This window comes from Ovis aries, chromosome 1 (assembly GCF_016772045.2).
Source record: "Ovis aries strain OAR_USU_Benz2616 breed Rambouillet chromosome 1, ARS-UI_Ramb_v3.0, whole genome shotgun sequence".
Classification (NCBI taxonomy): Eukaryota; Metazoa; Chordata; class Mammalia; order Artiodactyla; family Bovidae; genus Ovis; species Ovis aries.
Window position 1 is genome coordinate 18,015,222 of NC_056054.1, and position 20,797 is coordinate 18,036,018.

The 20,797-nt window shown below is 48.3% G+C and overlaps 1 protein-coding gene and 1 non-coding gene across 2 annotated transcripts; one reads left to right on the forward strand and one right to left on the reverse strand.

Moving 5' to 3' along the window:
* The first annotated feature begins 4,650 nt into the window (after window positions 1-4,650).
* On the forward strand, window positions 4,651-19,754 carry MPL (MPL proto-oncogene, thrombopoietin receptor). The gene is made up of 12 exons (XM_004001876.6): window positions 4,651-4,776; window positions 4,942-5,074; window positions 5,399-5,577; window positions 6,092-6,390; window positions 7,022-7,184; window positions 7,559-7,685; window positions 12,445-12,623; window positions 12,786-12,928; window positions 15,565-15,724; window positions 15,918-16,014; window positions 18,072-18,159; window positions 18,365-19,754. Exons 1-12 carry the CDS (start codon window positions 4,698-4,700, stop codon window positions 18,650-18,652), a joined length of 1,935 nt encoding a protein of 644 aa, XP_004001925.1. The 5' UTR covers window positions 4,651-4,697; the 3' UTR covers window positions 18,653-19,754.
* Window positions 11,443-11,544, reverse strand: LOC114111150 (U6 spliceosomal RNA). Its single transcript, XR_003587255.1, has one exon. It is a non-coding gene; the product is annotated as a U6 spliceosomal RNA (small nuclear RNA).
* Window positions 19,755-20,797: the final 1,043 nt, after the last annotated feature.

Here is a 20,797-nt window from a genome sequence, read left to right on the forward strand (position 1 = left end):
TTTCCCTTTACATCCGATCAGAACAGCCCTGTCCCTACTCCACATCCTCTGGAAAGTCCGTACCCGTCTCTATTTTGACTAGGACTTTAGTACACCCTCATGATCACCTCTCAGTCTGAATTCCTGCTCTTGCTAAATTTTTCACCGCTTTCTTGCTCATTTTCTGTGGCTGCCATTGTCTCTTGATTCCTCAGATACTGTCACCTTTTCCCTTTGTTTCTAAAACACCATGTAAGTTTTCGTAGATAGAATGCCTGTACCAATAGTATGCTTTAGGGAAGCTAAGCTATCACAGAAGAGAGAGTATAAAGTTAAAACTGAGTATTAGGCATCATTGTTCTAAAATTTTCCTCCAACAGCCGTTCTACTGAAATTTCTCCCTGGTGAAGATGTCTTTTCCTCGGACTGCTATCTTCCATTTATTAGCCTCCCTTCTTCTCTGGAGTTACCACTATACACTTCAAAATTCTCACGAATTTTGTGTTTGGCAAATTAGCTCTCTAAATCCTTCCCAGGCCCAAAGGCTCACGCAGTTGTTTTTGATCACAGAAGAGTTACCAGGCCTCTGAAAGGAATGTGACAGTGCATTTTTCTTTTACAGTTAGACTCCCCCATGCACCCCCCCACACACACACACACTGCCCATTACATTTAGTTGGGAGAGAAGAGTCCCAAAAAGTAATGACTCGGGACAAATCTTGAGTCACAAGGACCGTTCCAATAGGTTGAGAGGTTCTGGAGGGTTTTGTGCTCAGGGAAGCAAGGGCTTGTGGCAGGAAAGGGGATCGCATTTGGGAAAGAGCAAGGCGGGCATCATGAGGGAGAGAGTCAGGAATGGAATGAAGAGAAGCAAAGGGCTTCTGCTCCAGCATCGAGAGGTGAGCCTTGGTCCAAAGGATCGTGAAAGGGTTTTAAGCAGGGAAAGAATAAAAGCAAATTTGAGCTTCAGAAAAAGTTCTGAGTAAGGAAATACCATTTGTTAACAATGGCAATGGCAAACATAACATTGAAGAGGATATGGGGAAACACAGTGCCCTGACACACTGCCCCAGGTGCCAGCGCAACAAGGATTCTAGGAAGAAGCTTGGCAAAGCTGGGAAAGAGGCGGGGAGATGGAGAAACTAAGTGCCCAAAGCTGCCTCTCCCAGGCTTTCTGACTGGATTAAAATGACAATGTTGGGAAATCTGGGAGGGACAGGGCAGGAGCACATCACTTGAGTAGCTTGAAATTGGCTGTTTTGCAGGTCTTGGGTTTTTGTTTGTTTGTTTTTTAACCGCGTGGCACATGGGACCTTATTTCCCCGACCAGGGATTGAACTTGCACTCTCTGCATTAGAAGTATGCTGCTAAGTCGCTTCAGTCTTCTCCAGCTCTTTGTGACCCACTGGACTGCAGCCCACCAGGCTCCTCTGCCCATGGGATTCTTCAGGCAAGAATACTGGAATGGATTGCTGTAAATCCACTGCTAGATCCTCCAGGGGATCTTCCTAACCCAGGGGTTAAACCGAAATCTCTCACATCTCCTGCAATGGCAGGTGGGTTTTTTACCACTAGCACCGCCTGGGAAGCCCACTTATACCACAAAGGTCAGCAAATGCTACACAACAGGACTCCCATGCCCCCCACTCCCCTCCACCACCACCCACCAAAGAGCAGATCAACAGCACATACCTGCCTGAGCCAGCCCTCACACAGCAACCCTTTGAGTTCCCTCAGCAACGGCTGCACAGAGAGTAAATACAGACTTTTGTAGGCCAGGGCTTTGGCTTGATATCCCAACAGCAAAGTCTAGGCCTACTGACCTGGGCTGGACCCACTGGATTCTGACCAGAGAGTAGCAAACCTAAATGAACCTTCCCCGAGGGCTATCCCAGTCCTTGTTTGATATTCTACAAAAGCAAAGGGCCCAGGAAGGCATCTCTCTCCAGCTGTGTGGAAGTAGAAAAAAATAGGAAAATGAAAGGGACAGATAATGAGACCTCCTTCCACGCAGGAGCAAACAGGCCCCAACTCAACTCTGCAATGGTCATAAACAAGCCCCTTGTCTTGTGGGCTCTGCAGCCCTAACTCTCTCTGTGGAATTCACAGGACTTGGTAAGACTTGCATGCAGGAGTGGAGGCAGAATGAAAATTTAAACATTTCAGGTTCCAAGCCCACATACCCAGGTTGCCTATGGGGAGATGCAGACCTAGGAAGGGAAGATAGGAGGGAGGTAGGAATAGTTCTGTTTGGGAGCCCGTGAGCCTGAAGCACCCATGGGACAACAACTCAAGATGTCTAGTAAGTAACTGAAAACTTGAGGTTAAGATTTGGGGAGTAACTGGTAGATTTTATAAATGGAACTGAAGCCGTGAGGCTACTCAGAAACTAGTAACAAAAAGGGGGAAGCAAGGAGATCTTTAGAAGAGTAACATTTAAGAGAAGGAGCAAAGAAACTGGAAGGGAACATGACAGGAGGGGGAAGAAACCAGGTGAATGTGACATATTGCAGAAACCAAGGAAGGGAGTACCAAGCATTGCAGAAAGATTGAGCATGATGAGAATTAAAATGAGAGACACAATGAGGTTACTGTGACCGATACAGAGAGAAGGGGACAGTGGTAGGAGACAGGACCTAAGTAGGCCGAGGTCAACTCAGACAGGACCTTGTCTTTAAGAGTATTCTAAGTGCAGTAGGAAACATTAGGGGTTTTAAGCAAGGGGGGGGGGGGGAGAAATGTGATCTGCATTTTGAACATCTCACTCCATTCTATGGAAGATTTGCTGGAGGGATTAAGAATGGAGGCAGTTACGAAGCTTATCAGTGACTCAAACAGGGACTAGAATGGTAGGAGTGCAAGTGGTAAAAAGCATTCAGGTGCAGGGTACATTTTGAAAGACTTTCTGGCAAGAGTTGCTAATGACCTGAATGTAGGGTAAGAGAACGATAGGAATCAAGGAGTACTGAGATTCGGTGCTTAATCAGCTGAGTAGATGGTGACACCACTTACTGAGTAGGTAAGACTAGAGGAAACAAGAAAGGTGTAGGGAGGAAGCCAGACTCAAGAGTTTTATTTTGGCCATCATAAGTATAAGATGCCCATTAGACATGGAAGTAGAGATTTGAAGTAGGCAGTTGGTGATCCAAATCTGGAGCCCAGGAAGGGGAGTCACAGCTAGAGACATTAATTTTGAAATCATCAACACATCCGCAGCATCAAAGCCATGGGACTCCATGAACATTAGAGTTATTTCCCCTCTCACTTGACCCGACAAATTTAGTGCCCCTTGCTTGGGGGCTGGGAGAGGCATCCGATGTCATCTCCATTGGGCAGAGGAAGCTGGTCCCATGGAACCTGAGAGGTGGACAGGAATCAGGGCAAATCTGGCCTCAGGGACTTCTTGCAGAGACGTGATGCAAGAGAAGCTAAGACCTCACAGATGAGGCTGAAGGTTTCACATCCTACAATCCTCCTACCCCTCCCTACAGCACTCTGTTAATATCATTAACTCAGGAGGAAGAAAGAAGGATACTCAGTCTGCAAAGCCAGTGAGGGGAGCCCCAGGTGAGGTCGGCGGGGCTAAATGTGGGAAGTTACCATGGCCTGCACTGGCCCCACGCCCTGCCAGAGTAAAGCTCCTGAGAGTCGGCGCAAAAGCCACCACAGTTACAACAGTCGCAGGAGGGAACTTGGGCTTCAGAGAAGGGATTGCACCGACTCTTCCACCACCAATGTGAAGATGGGCCAGAGCTGGAGGGCTGAGACCAACCATCCCTTGATTCTGAGCCAACCAGATAAGAGCACTGAAGCCCAGAGATTCTCAAACTAATATGTATTCACATCATCTGGGGATTTGGGGATAGTGCAGATTCTGCTTTAGAAGGTCTGGGGCGGGGCCCAAGAGTCTGCATTTTAATAAACTGCCAGGTAGTGCTTTTGCTGATGGTCCATGGACCACACTCTGAGTAGCAAAAGGTAGCTGTGGAGGCTCCCCACAGTGGAGGGGGCTGTCCAGTTCCAAGGAGAACATGTTTATTTGTGCACAAAGTGACAGAACCTATTAAAGTGGAAATAGCCACCATCTTGTCACCAGAGCAAGGCAGACAGCCATTTCTTGGTGGATTTCAGCTTCCAGAGGCACTGGCATGGTTGTTAAACACTTAGGTTCTAAGCTTGATGTCCTGATTTTTACCTGTTAGGAGGTGCGTCATCTTAGGCAAATCTTCAATTTTTCTGCGTCTCTAGTTTCCCCGTCACTATGATGGAAAAAATAAGACTATTACGAGGACTGGCTGAGTCAGGGGATAAAAAGTGCCTCACACGTGGCAGCAGTGAACAGCACTCAGTAAGTGTTGCTCTCCGTGCTCACAATATGCCTTCTCCAGCAGTGAACATGGACCAACACAGAGGCTTACTCTGCTTCTAGTACGTGGTCAAAAAAAAAAAAAAAACACGCAACCCCCCATCTCTCTCTTAATGAAAGGCCTGTATCCTCCCTTTCAAATTCCTCCTTCCCTTCTGCCCACTCCCATGCCCCCTCCCCTGGCCCCCAGCCCCAGTGTGGTCTGGATGGGCCCCACAGGGGCAGGGGCAGGGACAGGGACAGGACGTGGGCCTGTATCTGACAGGAACCTGAGGGGCTGGCCCGGGAGGGGACTGGGGCCCAGCTTCCTGAAGGGCGGATGGGCTGAGGCAGGCACACAGTGCCGGAGAAGATGCCCCCCTGGGCCCTCTTGGTGGTCATCTCCTACCTCCTCCCGGTCCCCCAGTACCTGGCACAAGTCACTAGCCAAGGTGAGGTGTGTGGAGGGTAGCAAACACCCATACCCAGGAAGATGGAGCCCTGGGTGGGCGGAGGAGGGAGGGAAGTGCAAAGTGGGAGGCCCCCGCTGGTCCCCTACTCTTGCCCACAAACATGCCGGGGAGGACCGGGAGCCCAACTCACCAGCTGTTCCTCAGATGCCTCCTCGCTGGCCTTGGACTCAGAGCCCCTGAACTGCTTCTCTCGAACCTTTGAGGACCTCACTTGCTTCTGGGACGAGGAAGAGGGAGCGCCCAGTGAAATGTATCAGCTGCTGTATGCCTATCCGGGGTATGTGTTGTGTCATATATGTATATCGTGTATATACCACTCCCCTGTGTCTGTCCTGTGCATACCGCAGCTGAGCCCTGTTCCAGCAGCTTCCTTGCCTTTGGCCCTGTCAGAGGACTAGTCCGAGACCGAAGTAGCCACTTAATGAACAGAGGTGCTTTGGATACAGCCAGCTCCAGCCCCTACGTACCCCCTAATCCCACCCATCCCAGGCACTGAGAAATGGCGGTAACGGAAACAGAGGTCGGGCTTGGGCCCAGACCTGGGTCCTCAGGGCTGGACAGGTGAGCATGTAGGTAGCCCAGACTTCTCCTGTGCCCACAGGGAGCAGCCCCGCACCTGCCCCCTGAGTTCCCAGCATGTGATGCCCTTTAGAACCCGATACGTGTGCCAGTTTCCGGCCCAGGCTGAAGTTCGCCTCTTCTCTCAACTGCACCTCTGGGTGAAGAACGTGTTTCTGAACCAGAATCTGACCCAGCGGGTGCTCTCTGTGGATGCCGTGGGTAAGCAGCATCCTCCTGTCAACCCGGCCCCTCTGTTTGCCACCCTTGAGCCAGCTCTTAGAATCAGACCGAGCTGTGCTCTTTCAAGATGACATGAGTGCCCCCCACTACCAGACTCCCAGAGGCACCTCGAGACCCCTTTCTCATTCCTCTTAGCCTCAGCGTCCAGAGCTAGACTTCGTTTCACACCAGAGACACCCCGACCTTCCCGTCATTAACCTATTCATTGACTCACTCATTCATCAGTTACAGAATACCTACGCTGTGCTAGGCACTGGGCATCAGGACAAGGACGCACAGATGAGGAGGGGTCCCTGCTCTTGAGGAGCACTGAGCCTACCCATCGGTGGTGAGGCCACTACTCATCCGAGGACAGAACAGGATAAGGAGCCTCCCTGCCCCTGCCCCAGGGGCTGCCCTCACCCCAGCCTTGAGCACCCCTCTCCACAGTCCACGGGCTGAGCTGCAGGCTGCAGCACCCAAAGAGTTCTGATGTGCCCTGTCTCGCCCTTAGGCCTGCCAACTCCCCCCAGTCTCATCAAGGCCATGGGTGGGAGCCAGCCAGGGGAACTTCAGATCAGCTGGGAGGCCCCAGCTCCCGAAATCAATGAATTTCTGAGGCATGAACTGCGCTATGGCCCCAAGGGCCCCGGGAACTCGACTGGCCCCACAGTCACACAGCTGCTGTCTGCAGAAACCTGCTGCCCAGCTCGGCGGAGACCAAACCTAGCTGCAACCCTGGACCAGTCTCCATGTGCCCAGCCCATGATGCCTCGACAGACTGGACCAGAGCAGACCTCCCCACCGAGAGAAGTACCCTGGCCTTCTTCTGCTCCACCTCCTATCTCTTACCCTCAATTTTGCCCCAAGAAAGGACAGGCCATGCTTTGGGGATTCCAGACTGGGTCGGTCCTTGGAGAGTTAGCATAGGCTCTGATTAGTTCTCAGAAGCCATGTTTATTTAGGAATCTCCACTTTAGATCATTCAGACCAACACAACTGAGCACTTCAAGTCCCCAAGTTAGTGGGGGTTTCCAAAAAAAACCCTGAAAGTGAAAGTATCAGTCACTCAGTCGTATCTGACTCTTTGCAACCCTGTGGGCTATAGCCCACCAGGCTCCGCTGTCTGTGGAATTCTCCAGGCAAGAATACTGGAGTGGATTGCCATTTCCTTCTCCAGGGGATCTTCCCCGACCCATGGATCAAACTTGAGTCTCCCACCTTGCAGGCGGATTCTTTACTGTCTGAGCCACCAGGGAAACCTAAAAAACCCTGAACTCCACCTGAAACCCACCAACCTGGCCCCCAGTCTGTGCACGTATTTATCCAGTGAAGAACTGAGTGTCTCTCCACAGGCATGTTGTGGGGTTTCAAATATAAGAGATGGAGGCTCTCTTGGCTGAGAGGCAGACCTAGATTGTGAGGCTGGGATTCTTCTCCCAAGGCTCCATCTCTGACAACGAAGGGTGGCAGCTGCCTCATCTCAGGACTCCAGCCTGGTAACTCCTACTGGCTCCAGCTACGCAGCCAACCTGATGGGGTCTCTCTCCGTGGTTCCTGGGGATCTTGGTCCCTCCCTGTGACTGTGGACCTGCCTGGCGATGCAGGTGAGTCAACAGAGGAATGGAGGAGGAGACAGAAAAAATCTCTAGAGATACCTGGGCTAGATATAGAAGCTCAGAGAACTATGGTCCTTCCTGACGATCTCAAACTTGCTACTGCACAGGATGAACTACATTCAGGGAGAGAAGAAAGGATAGGAGCAAATGTTCAAGTTATGTGTGTAAAGATGATCTGGATACCCTATGGAGTAGGAGCATGTGGGCTCTGATAGGGCTTCTTTCTCCACATCCATGCTCAGTCTTTGCAATCCTATGGACTGTAGCCCACCCGGCGCCTCTGTCCATGGGATTCTCCAGCAAGAATACTGGAGTGGGTTGCCATACCCTCCTCCAGGGGATCTCTCCTTCTCCAATCCCAGGGGAAATTGGACTACAATGCTTTACCTTGGACCTGACGAATGTTACCTGTCAGTGGCAACAACAGGACCATGCCAGCTCCCAAGGCTTCTTCTACCACAGCAGGGCATGGTGCTGCCCCAGAGACAGGTGAGAAGTGAACCGCTGATTGAGTTTGATGTCATAGGCTGCTGCTGCTGCTGCTGCTGCTGCTGCTGCTGCTGCTGCTGCTGCTGCTGCTGCTGCTAAGTCGCTTCAGTCGTGTCCGACTCTGTGCGACCCCAGAAATGGCAGCCCACCAGGCTCCCCTGTCCCTGGGATTCTCCAGGCAACAACTCTGGAGTGGGTTGCTATTGCCTTCTCCATGATGTCATAGGAGAGAAGCACAACTCTGCAGAAAGAAAGGAGAGATTGTTCTTGATCCATTTCAGTCCCCTTCCTTATTCCCCAAACCAAAGGCCCTCCATGCTCTCATCTGCCAATGGGTATTGTATCCTTTCAACCTCTCTTCATACCCCCTGGGAATGCGTTGGTTTAATTCAGTGTAATCATATCACCTAGACCATTACAACAGCCTTCATTTTCTATCACTTCCAATTTACCCGCCCCTGCATGCTGTTGACAAACTGACCTTTCTTAAACTTTGCATGGCCTTCTCCTACTCAACTATGTGCTGCTGCTGCTGCTAAGTCGCTTCAGTTGTGTCCGACTCTGCGCGACTCCATAGATGGCAGCCCACTAGGCTCCCCTGTCCCTGGGATTCTCCAGGCAAGAACACTGGAGTGGGTTGCCATTGCCTTCTCCAAATATGTACTGCAACTTTTCACTATCTATCGGATCCAATCAAAACTTCACCCGGTCTTCAAGCATTTCCACCAAACACCTCACTGATATGCCGTTTCCTTCATATCTAATATATAGCCAAGTCTTGTTGATTTTACCTATCAAACATCTCTAGGATCTGTCCGTGTCTGTTCATCACAGCTGTCACCCTAGTACAAGCCATCTTCATCTCTGAGTTAGGTTACTGAGAAGACTTACTAACTGATCACTTCTTGGATCCTCCAAAACATTCTCCACACAGAAGCAGAAGTGAGTTTTTAAAAGCAGAAAAATAAATGCAACATTCTCTGCTTAAAACTCTTCCAAGATCCATAGCTTTCACTGATCTTAGGACAAAGAAAAGAATTCTACTGTGACTGTGTAAAGTTCCAAAAGACTCAGCCCATATCTGTGCCTTCAACTTTATCTTATTCTATGCTGCCTTCTGTGCTCTTTTCTCCAATACTGGCCTACTTTTCTTCCCGCCTACCTGCCACAATCCCTCCTGCCTCTGGATCTTTGCACATGCTGTTTACCCAGCTTTTTTATCTTTACTTAACCTCCACTTATCCTTCAGATCTCAACTCAGATGTCACCTCCCCCGACCTTCCTTCTTAGGTTCAGCGACACTATTATATATCCTTGTTGTACCATGCACCTCTCCTTCTTAAATACTTAACATAGTTATAATTTTACATTTATACTTTACATGGTTATTTGATTGATAACAAAATTCTCTCTCAGAGCTCTATTGAGAAAGGCTGATCTTAACTAAACATGATCCCTGAGGGCAAAGTCAGTGTTCGCTTTTACTCACCAATGTATTCTCAGTTACCATGGGGCCTAGAACAGAGTAAGTGCTCAGTAAAAAGAAAAAATTATGAAATGATGAAAAAAAAAAAAACCCATTAACAGTTTTAGTGTATTCTTCCAGTTTTCTATGCATTTACGTATATCTAAACATAATATTTAATTTTCAATATAAATTGGATCACATTGTATGTATGATTCATTTTAACTTACTTCTTTTTAACTTACTTTTTTGCTTAAAAATATGTCTTGGTCATCTGTAACGATGTAACTCATTCTTTCTAATAGCTGTATAGATTTCCATACTGTGAAGAGGGCATGAGTGAAAGGGTAGTAAAACTGAATTCACATACTCTCTGTCAAAACCTGCTCCTCCCCTTCTTGTCCATCTTGCCATCAACTCACTTTTCCACCCTGAACTTCTGCATTTTCTACACTCTCGACATCCAATCAGAAACACTGGTCATTTCTACCTTTTCAGTACCCCTTTTGAATCCATCTGTTTCTCTCTATCCCCACTGCCACAATCCTGCTTTCAGATCCTCATCATTTTGCATGTAAAATTCCGTGACATCGTCCTAATAAATTTCTCGGCTTCTAGTCCACCCTCACAGATCCTTTCTCACAAACTGCAGTTAGAGAGACTCTCCTAAAGTGCAAAGATAGTGATGACAATTCTCTGCTTAAAATCCTTGAATGTCTCCATAATTGCTGCAAGATTAAGTTCAAGCTCCTTAGAAAGGCAATAAGGCCACCTGTGACCTTGATCTGCCCGCACTTACCACTCTCCACCAAGCCCTCTGTGCTAAAAACTTTCTGCACCACTTAGGGTTTCCCCCAAAGTACCATATCTCTTATCTGTGCACAAGCATGTGCCTGGGATGCCTGTTTGTACCCTTTTCTTGTCCTATTTATAGTCAAAGACTCATTCTAAGCACTGCCTTATACAAGAAATATTTTCTGACCCTCCCCATTTGGGTTAGATGATCTTCCTTGCTACTCCCCAGCCAGCCTGTGCACATCAAGAAAAATACCATCTGTTTGTTTTTCTCCCTTTCCCAGTGAAACGACAGCTCCTTGAAAATTTTTCCTCTGTGTATTCATAGGGTCTACCATAGTACCTAGCACATAGTATAAATTATTTGTTGAATAACCTAGCAAACATAAAAATACATAAAATGGCAAATGATTTTAGTAATAGCTAGCTATTTCGGGGTTATAACCAGGAAGGAGACAGGATTTATTTGTTCAACAAACAACTCTTGAAGGTGACTATGTACCAGGCCCCAGGGATAGAGTGACAAAACAGAGAAGCTTCCAGCATTGTGGGGGCTTACATTTTAGTTGGGGGAGGGGAATGAGGGGAGACCAACAAGAAAGAAAGGAGCAAGGTTAAATGATAAAGACTAAGTGGAAGGGTGGGGATAGGTGCTAATTTCATGAGTGGGTGGAGAAAGCCTTGCCAAGGAGGTGACAGATGAGCTGAGACCCAAGTGGCGAGAAGAAATGAGTCACGTGAGATCTAGAGGCAGGGCGATCCAGGGCACGGGAGCTGCAAAGACAGTGCATCTGGTATGTTTGCAGCACAAAGAGAAGGCCCACGTGGAGGAAGGGTCATCACTTTGTGTGAGACTTGCTGGAGATGAGAATGGCAAGGCAGGGAGGAACTCAACCATATGAAGTCCTGTCGGCTCTGGGATGGAGTTTGGGTTTTATTTGGGATGGGGAGCCATGGAAGGATTTAAGCAAGAGTGATATGATATGAGCTTCCCAGGTGGCTCAGTAGGTGAAGAATCCAGCTGCAATGCAGGAGATGCAGGTTTAATCCCTGGGTCAAGAATATTCCCTGGAGAAGGAAATGGCAACCCACGCCAGTATTCTTGCCTGGGAAACCCTTTGGACAGAGGAGCCGGGCGGGCTGCAGTCCATGGGGTCAGAAAAGAGTCGGACACCACAGCAACTAAACAACAATGTGACCCCATATGATTTACATTTTTTTCACTTTAAACTTTTTATTTTGTATTGAGGTACAGCCAATCAGCAGTGCTGTGATAGTTTCAGGCGAACAGCAAAGGGATTCAACCATACATATATCCAAGTATCCATTCTCCCCCAAACCCTGCTCCCATCCAGGCTGCCCCATAACAGTGAGCAGAGCTCCATGTGCTATACTACAGTTCCTTGTCGGTTATCCATTTTAAATATAGCAGTGTACACATGACCATCCCAAACTCCCTAACAATCCCTTGCCCCTGGCAACTATAAATGCGTTTTAAAACATGTGAAATGCTTCATGAATTTGCATGTCATCCTTGCCCAGAGGCCTGCTAGTCTTCTCTGTATCATTCCCATTTTAGCATATACGCTGCTGAAGCGTTTACATTTTTAAAAGATGTTTCTCTGTGCAATTAAAAGGAAGTAAGAGTGCAAGCAGGAGCACCATTTAGAAATATGCCTTAATCCAGGCAACAGATAATGGTTTCATCTAATGTGGCAAGAATAAAGGTCAAAATAAAGAGATAGCTTTGACATATATTCTGGACATTATCAGATCAATATTTTGGGTCTACATTCTGATTGCTGTATGGAGAACAAATTGAAGGGAGTGACAGAAACAGAGGCAGAAAAGCTAGTTAGGATACTGTCGCAATAATCTGTTAGTAAAATAATATTTAGAGGTGACTAAGAAGGCTGCCTAATGAGAACAGATTAAGAACATAAATATGTTTTGCTCTACTCTTTGAAACAATCTCATTCAAAGTAGGTATTACTGACTCATTTCACAAATGAGGAAACTGAGGCAGAGATGAAAATTAAGTAATTTGCTGAGTTTTATGCCAATAAGCCAAGACCTGAACACTATAGTCCATTTAATTTCCCTATCTCATCTAGCTCTTGCTTTTTGTTTTGTTTTTTTTTTTTTTTTTTTTGCTGCACTGGGTCTCTGTTGTAGCACTTGGGATTTTTCTCTAGTTGCTCTTCACAGGCTTAGTTGCCCGGTGGCATGTGGGATCTTAGTTCCCCATCCAGGGATCGATGCCCCCATCCCCTGCATTGGAAAGCAGATTCTTAACCACTGGGCCAGCGGGGAAGTCCCTACCTCTTTATTAAGAAGAGGCTGAACCCCAAAGCAAACCTCAGAAAAAAATACATGGCATGAGAAAGCCCTGGAGGCCTGTCCAAGGAACAAGGTAGATTATAATCGAATTCCCTATGAGACTGGATTAGTCTCCGAGGCAGGCATTGAATCAAATGACTCCATTTGCCTGATTTGTAGGGACCCCGTCTGGGAGAAGTGTGAAGAGGAGAAAAACTCAGGATCACAGTCCTCCCAGTTCTCCCGCTGTCACTTCAAGTCACAAAATGACAGTGCTATTCACATCCTTGTGGAGGTGACCACAGCCCAGGGTGCTGTTCACAGCTACCTGGGCTCCCCTTTCTGGATCCATCAGGCTGGTAAGGACTTTCTTCCCTTCTCCTCCCACGCAGTTCCCACCCCTACCTTGTCTGACCCCACGCCCAGGATCACCAACTCTGATACTTCTGACCCATGGCCCTGGTGACATGATGTCCCATGCACAGAAGGGCTTAGGCCAGTCCCTGGTGACATCCCTGTAGTGCTCATCCCCACTCCAAACTTGCTCTGGAGGGAGGTCTCCAGCGGGCAGCTGGAACTGGAATGGCAGCATCCATCAGCCTGGGCAGCCCAAGAAACCTGCTACCAGCTCCGATACACAGGAGAAGGCCATCAGGACTGGAAGGTACAGTCAAGGGACAAATGACCCCAGACCTCATACTTGGGATATTTCTGAGTTTCAGGATGTCTGTTATCAGGAGTGATAACCAAGATATCACTGTATACTCATGTGTATGTGTGTCTGGGCTTGTTTATCTCTGTTCTATCTGATTCAACTGGTATCTTAGTCTCTCTTTGACATGTGACACTGCTGACTATGCCTGTTTACAATGCTCTCTTCCCTTTGCTTTGGGGATATCATTCTCTCCTGATTCTCTACCACTTCTCTGACTGAACCTCCTCACTCTTTCCCGGGCTCTTTCTTTCCACACTTCCTTAATAGGTTATGCTTCCTGCAGTCCCATCCTAGACTCTTTTCTTCTCTGAAAGTGTTAGTCGCTCAAGTCGTATCCAACTCTTTGCAACCCCAAGCATGGTAGCCCAACAGGCTCCTCTGTCCATGGAGTTCTCCAGGCAATAATACTGGAGTGGGTAGCCGTTCCCTCCTCCAGGGGATCTTCCTGACCCAGGAATAGAACCCAGGCCTCCTGCATTGCAGGCAGATTCTTTACCGACATCTAGATGTTCTCTCTAGGTGAGTGCTTAGATTCCATGTTTTCAATGACTACACATTAACCATCCCAAACTTATCCCGACACCTATGTGGAAAATAACTTCTATACCATAGGTGAATTACCTAACCTTCTGAAGAGTTTCAGTTTCCTCACTGGTGAAATGGGGATAAAGCTATGTACTTTCCAGAGTTATAGTAAAAATTAAATACATAGATATTTAGCATATTGCCTGGTAGATAGAAGGCACTCAATAGACATTAGTTTCTCTTTTATTCTCATTTACCACGTGTATATATGACTTCTTACCAGACTGCTGCTGCCGCTGCTGCTAAGTTGCTTCAGTCATGTCCGACTCTGTGCGACCCCATAGATGGCAGCCCACCAGGCTCCCCTATCCCTGGGATTCTCCAGGCAAGAACACTGGAGTGGGTTGCCATTCCTTTCTCCAATACATGAAAGTGAAAAGTGAAAGTGAAGTCGCTCAGTCGTGTCTGACTCTTAGAGACCCCATGAACTGCAGCCTACCAGGCTCCTCCATCCATGGGATTTTCCAGGCAAGAGTACTGGAGTGGGGTACCATTGCCTTCTCCATCTTACCAGACAGTTATACCTAAATGCCCCCTAGGACATTTCAGACTCAGTAGATCCAAAACTGAACTCATTTTCTTCCCCAGACTTTTTTACTTTTTTATTGAGGTATACATTACATAAAGTAATATAAATCTTAAATAGAATATTGGTTAATTTGTACATGTGTATACATCCATGTAACCATTACCCAGATAAAGATAAAGGTTGTTTCTGGTACCCCAGAAGTGTCTTATGCCCTCTGGTCACACATACACACCCTCAGAGGTAACTACAATTCTGACATTACTATTCATAAGTTCTGGCTATTGTTGAACTTAATCAAATAGAAAAATACAGCATTTCTTCCTCAAACTTAGTTCTCCTGTTCCTTGCCTGTGACAATGGCACCAACACTTAACCCAGTTACTTCAGCACGGAATTATCCTTGACTCTTCTCTCCTTCTCACTTGTCCCTTCCCTCTACCAACAACTTAGTTGAGTTTATTGTACTAATGGGCCTTACATCTCTGCTACCACTGTTTCAGTCTTATCTTTGACCCTCTAGTCCACCCTTGCATGTTCTTGGCACACAGAACACTCTGTAACCCACAATCAAGCAACTCAGTCAGTGTAACACTCTTTTGAGGGCTCTGTGGCACCTTATTTATCTTGTTATTACTGCACTCATTACTTCTTGTAACTATTTACTTGTTTGGATATCTTCTTCATAAGACATGTGGGATCTTGTTTTTCTTTTTCCCCAATGCCTACTCCAAGGCTTGGCTCCTCACAAGCAATTCATAAATATTTACTACTGATCAAGTTAATAATGTGTCCCTGCTGGTATACACGATGTTTGTTCCCTCTTCTTGGACTCTCCTCGTACCCCCAGCACCTGGCACAGTGCTGGCATCCTCTACTGAGAGGATGTTATTTGTGGCCTGGTTTACACGGCTATGAGCCTCCCTGGTAGCTCAGGCGTTAAAGCATCTGCCTGCAACTGTGGGAGACCCGGGTTCGATCTCTAGGTCGGGAAGATCCCCTGGAGAAGGAAATGGCAACCCACCCCAGTACTCTTGCCTGGAAAATCCCGTGGACCGAGGAGCCTGGTAGGCTACAGTCCATGGGGTCGCAAAGACTCGGACACGACTGAGCAACTTCACTTACACGGCTATGAGTATCAGAGTGTGTCCGGGGTTTCCATCGCCCAACCTGGTCAGTGTGTGTGTACCGGATCTCTGCCGACGTATCATACGTATGTGTGTCAGGATGAGTAGTTCTGTGTGTAGATGAGTCAGTGTGTCAGGGGTGTATCACGCCAGGCAGGGCGAGGCTCTCTGTCCGAGTGTTCTCTCCAGCCAGTTTCCGCCGGGGATGCCAGTTTTCTGCCAGTGAGGCGCTTTGGAGGAATCCCCGGGGATTCAAGGCGGTAGGATTGGGGTCAAACAGAGGCCGAGTTCTCGAGGGCCCAACGCCGTCCCACGGGGACCTGACCACCGCTTGCACCTTTGCGTAGGTGCTGGAGCCACCTCTTGGGGCCCAGGGAGAGACCTTGGAGCTGCGCCCGCGCTCCCGCTACCGCGTACAGCTGCGCGCCAGGCTCCACGGCCCCACCTTCCAAGGTCCCTGGAGCTCTTGGTCCGACCCAGTGAGGGTGGAGACGGCCTCGGAGACGGGTGAGGGCCGGGCAGGGGCAAAAGCTCTCTGCGGCTGCGCGAGTGGAGGGGCGGGGCTCCGACCCCACCAGGCTGCGGTTGCGCAGACGTACCCGGCGCCCGGGGACAGCGAGTGGGGTGGGGCTGGTGGACCTGCGGGCAGGGCTCTGGCCAGGCGCCTCCGCCTGAGGGCTGACTGCTTTTTGTCCCTTAGTCTGGATCTTCCTGGTGACTGCTCTGCTCCTGGTCCTGGGCGTCAGCGCCCTTCTGGGCCTGCTGCTGCTGAGGTGGCAATTTCCTGAGCACTACAGGTACCGCTCCGGCCAGGTGGGAGACGGGGCTGTGATCCGGGCAAGGCCGGCGGCCCCTAAAGAAGCATCCTCGGGTCACTCTATGACGCCCGTTCTCCAGACAATCTCTCATCCAGACCTGTGGCATCTGCCGCTCCCCGCACGTCTTCCCTGGGAGTCCCACCGCCTCCTTACACTCGATCATGTCCTCTATGCGGGACACCTCAAACAGCCCCACCTTCTGGCTCCTCATCTCAGTAACAAGTCCACCTGTCACCCAAGCCAGCCCACTTGGGCGCCTCCCTCCCCATTATCCAGTCTGGTCCTGTCATTCCACCTCCTAAACCTCACTCAAAAACAACACCCTTTCTTTAGCCCTACAGGAACTACCTGACTCACCAAAAGGGAGCCCCTTCTCCCTCCAATCTAGCCTCACACAGCCACCAGAATAATCTTTCTAAAACGGCGCACATGAACTTGTCACTCCGCTTCCTTAAGTTTCCCCATTAGCTCCCCAGGATAAAGTCCAGGCTCTAGGCAAACAAGCAAGGCTGTGCCCCTGCCAGAGTTTCCACCTCCCACCCTGTGCATCAGCCTTGCCACACTGTCGGTGATTTCCTGCACAAGTCCAGTGGTTTTACTTCTCAGCGCCTTTGAACATAATGTCCCCTCTGCCAGGAATATCCTCCCTGGATGACTAATACCCATTTATCTTTAAATAACTTTCTTCACCAACTCCTAGGAAACCTTTCCTGACCCTCCCCTATTGGCTACTCTCTTTGTGCCCCAATACAGACTTCTTTCATAGTGCAGGAAGCTTTTTACTGCATTCATTTCTTTATATGTCTTCCCTGTGCCTTACGTGGTCATCCTTAAATCTTCAGCACAGTGCCTGCCAAATAGCACACCCTTAAATAAATGCCGTTAATGAATGAGTTGTTTATGTGGGGAGACTAAGGCTGAGGATAAATGTCACTGGAAGTTATAAACATAAAAGATAGATTCCATACCACCTCAGTCCTTCGGTAACATCTCTTTATTCTTGAGGACTCAGCTCAGAAGGTGACTTCTCCAGGTGGCCTCTTTTGATGGCCCTAGGCTGGATTAGATGCCCCTCTTTTGGGCTCACATCTCTCCTTGAACACGTCTTTGAGCTTTTAATCCTCTCTAATGTATGAGTAGACTGGGATGTAGCCTGTATCCAGATCCACCTAAAAGGCTGAGGGAGGAGAGGGAGGCTGCGCTGCTGACCCAAGTGTACCCAGTTCCTTTCCCCCAGTTTACCAGATACCACTCCTCCTCCCCTGGAGAGATAAAAGTGTAGTCACAGAAGAGGCTCAACTAAAAAAAAAAAAAAAAAAAAAAGCAAAGAAGAGGCCCGAAGGTCATTCAGCTAAAGTCCTTCCTTGCGGAAATATGAGCCTAAGGAACTGGAGGTTCCCCTGACATACCTTAACCCACATTCTTCACAGGGAGACCATCTTCCCCAGTAACTTAATAAAAGCCCCACAGGTTCTCTTCATTCAACTAATTTCATGAGAATCTATTATGGGTCAGATACTGTTCTATACCCTGTAGATCCCAGAGTGAGCAGATAGACAAACTCTTTGCTCTTATGGATTTACATTATATACATATATATATATATATATATAATAAGATTCTAATAAATATACAATAAGTCAAGCACTATAAAGAATAATAAGCAGAGCAGGAGACAAAAAGTGATGGGGAAGGGAGGTGGTTTTATTTTAGACAGGGTAGTCAGGGAAGGCCTCTCTGTCGGGATGATATCTGAGCAGAAACCTAAGTAAAATGAGGAAATGAGTCGATGTTCCAGGCAGAGAGAATAGAAAGTGCAAAGACCCTGAGGCAAGAATGTGGGAGGACACTCAAACTGCTTTTTTGAGCCTCCACACCACTGACTTCCTCCCACCACCTGAGGGCTCCTCTACCTTCCTCTTACCTCTTCAAGCTTACTCCCCCACCTCACTGCCTCTCCCCACACACCTCAGTGGTCTCTTCCCCTACCTAATTCACTCCCGCAGCCCAGTGTCCTTCTCTTCCTTCTCCTCAAGGAGCCTGAGGCATGCCCTGTGGCCCTCACTTCCAGACCTACACCGGGTCCTTGGCCAGTACCTTAGGGATACTGCAGCCCTGAGTCCGGTGAGTGCACCTCCCCCCCCCCCCACCCACCACCAGCCCTGCTTAGAGCTCCTTGCCCCATCACACAACTTCTCCAAGGCCCTTGCCCCACAAGTATACCATCCCTGGGCCCTACCTCCAGCCCAACCCTTCTTCCTGCACAGTCCAGGTCCTGCTCCCACAGGACCTGCTCTAACCCAGACCCCTTTTCCCCCATCTCTCCCAGCCCAAGGCTGCAGTCTCAGATGTCTATGAGGAAGTGGAACCCAGCCTCCTTGAAATTCTACCTAGATCCTCAGAGAAGGCTCCCTTGCCCCTGTGTCCCTCCCAGGCCCAGTTGGACTACCGAGGATTGCAGCCTTCTTGCCTGGGGACCATGCCCCTGTCTGTGTGCCCACCAATGGCTGAGCCAGGGTCCTACTGTACCACTCACATCGCCAACCATTCCTACTTACCACTCAGCTGCTGGCAGGTCCCTCGCTCCCAGTACCCTGGACAGATCCAAACTCTGTAGTCCTCCCTCCTGAACTTCCTAACCCATCCTGTCCCAACAACCACCATCTCAGATCTCACGTCCTTCCCTGTTGTCTACCCTTCTGGCTGGACTTCATAGCACTGATCTTTCACCACTGCTGCTGGCATCAACCTGGGACTCTTTCTCCTCAGGCAAGGCTCACTTGACTAAGCCCCTCTAACTTTCACCTCCTTTCTCTCTGCTCTTTACCACCAAAGTCCTTGAAAAGGAGTCTCCGCTTCCCAACTCCATTTGCTCCTCAGACTGCTTCAATTTATTCCCCTGCTACCACTCTGCTAATGAAACTACTCAGGCAAAGCTCACCTCAAGCTTTCTCATCACAAGATCCAATCAGATCTTGTTAATCCTCAACCTGTTTGATCTCTCTGTTGGCATTTGTCAGGGTGGCTACTTATTTCTCCTTTAAATTCTCTCCCCTGTGGCTCGCATGCATCACCATCTCTCCTGGCTCTGCTTGCGCTTCTCTGAGTATACTGATAGTTGACAGCATAAACTTTGTGGCCTCAGAGCTAGGTTCAATTCCTATCTTTCCCACTTGCTAGCTGCGTGACCTTGAAGAAATAACTCAAAGTCTTTGAGCCTTAATTTTCTCATCTATAAAATAGGGATAATACAGAATGCTATAGAGTTGTAAAAAGTATTTAGTGAGATAGTCTAAAGCACAGTGAAAGAGGATCCCGGATTAATGTCAGCAGCAGCACCAACATAGTGCCGACTAAGACATAGTGTTTGAGATATCTAGACTAGACTATAGTAATTATTCCTTCCTAATCTCTTATCTTGGCATATCTTCCACTCCTTAATTATTGCAGTCACTTAAGAGTCAATTCTTAACAGTCTCCAACCCATCTGCTCTCATAGCCTTTCTTACATGCTCTTATCTCCAGCCCAGACTTTTACTATAGCACCTGTAATGCTTTATGCAAATAACTGTTTACATGTCTGTCTTCCGTTACTAGATTGTGAGCTCCTTGGGGGCAAGGGCTGTGATTCATTTGCCTTCCCCCTCCTCCACCCCCTAGCACCTAGAATAGTGCTTGATTTACGATAGCAGGCCTCCAATAAATGTTTTCTAAATGAAGGAAATCTTTCTGGACAATGCCACCTCATCCCATGCCAACCTCTCTCATCCTCTATGCCATTCATATGCAGTGGTTAAATATGCTTAGGCCATTCTGATTATGGATTCCCTGACCCATTCAAATTCTCAAACAAATGGTATTTTTTGCTGACTCCAAACATACCCGCTGTATCAGTCAGAGTCTTGGCAGAAATAGATGACACACACACACTCAACCTGGGTATCTGGATGAGAATTTAATATAGGGCATATTTACAAAGATGGGGCAGGATTCAGGAAAAACATCAAGGAGGAGTGCAGTGTCCTGGGGCTAACAACAACTGGGAGGTGGGGCCCACCCCTCTCCACCCTGTGTATCAAGGGGTCATGGGAGAGAGTGGTTACAAAGGCTGCCTGGCAGGAGCTGTGGCAGAGAGCTGCAGCCAGCCTGTGGGGATGTAACAGTAATGGGGCCAGGGGAACACACAGCTCCTGCCTGCTCTCCCCCTCCCTCCAACACCACCCCTCTGTATTAGTTTGCAAGCACTGCCCTAACAAAATACCACAAACAACAGACATTTATTGTCTCATAGTTTTGCAGGCTAGAAACTCAAGGTTTTAGCAGGGTTGGTTGCCTCTGAGAGCTGTAAGGAAGAATCTGTTCCATTCCTCTCGCCTAGCTTCTGGGGCTTTCCTGGTGTTCCTAGACTTGGTTCTAGGCTTCTCCTCCATCTCTGCCTTCATCTTCGTATGGCGTTCTGCCTTTACTTGTGTGTGTCCAAACTTCTCCATTTTATAAGGACGCAAGTCATATTGGATTAGGACTCACCCAAATGACCTCATCTTAACTAATTATATCCTGGAGTGACTCTATTTCTAAATCAGGTCACACTCTGAAGTACTGGGACTTAAGTACCCAACATATAAATTTGGGGGTGAGGGACACAATTTAACCCATAACATCCTCCCATTTGGTGAAATACAAACAGAAACCAGAGTCCAAGGGAGTCCACTGACGCAGGCCATGTGAGTCAGCCTCACAGGGCACAGAGCCGAGCAGAGAA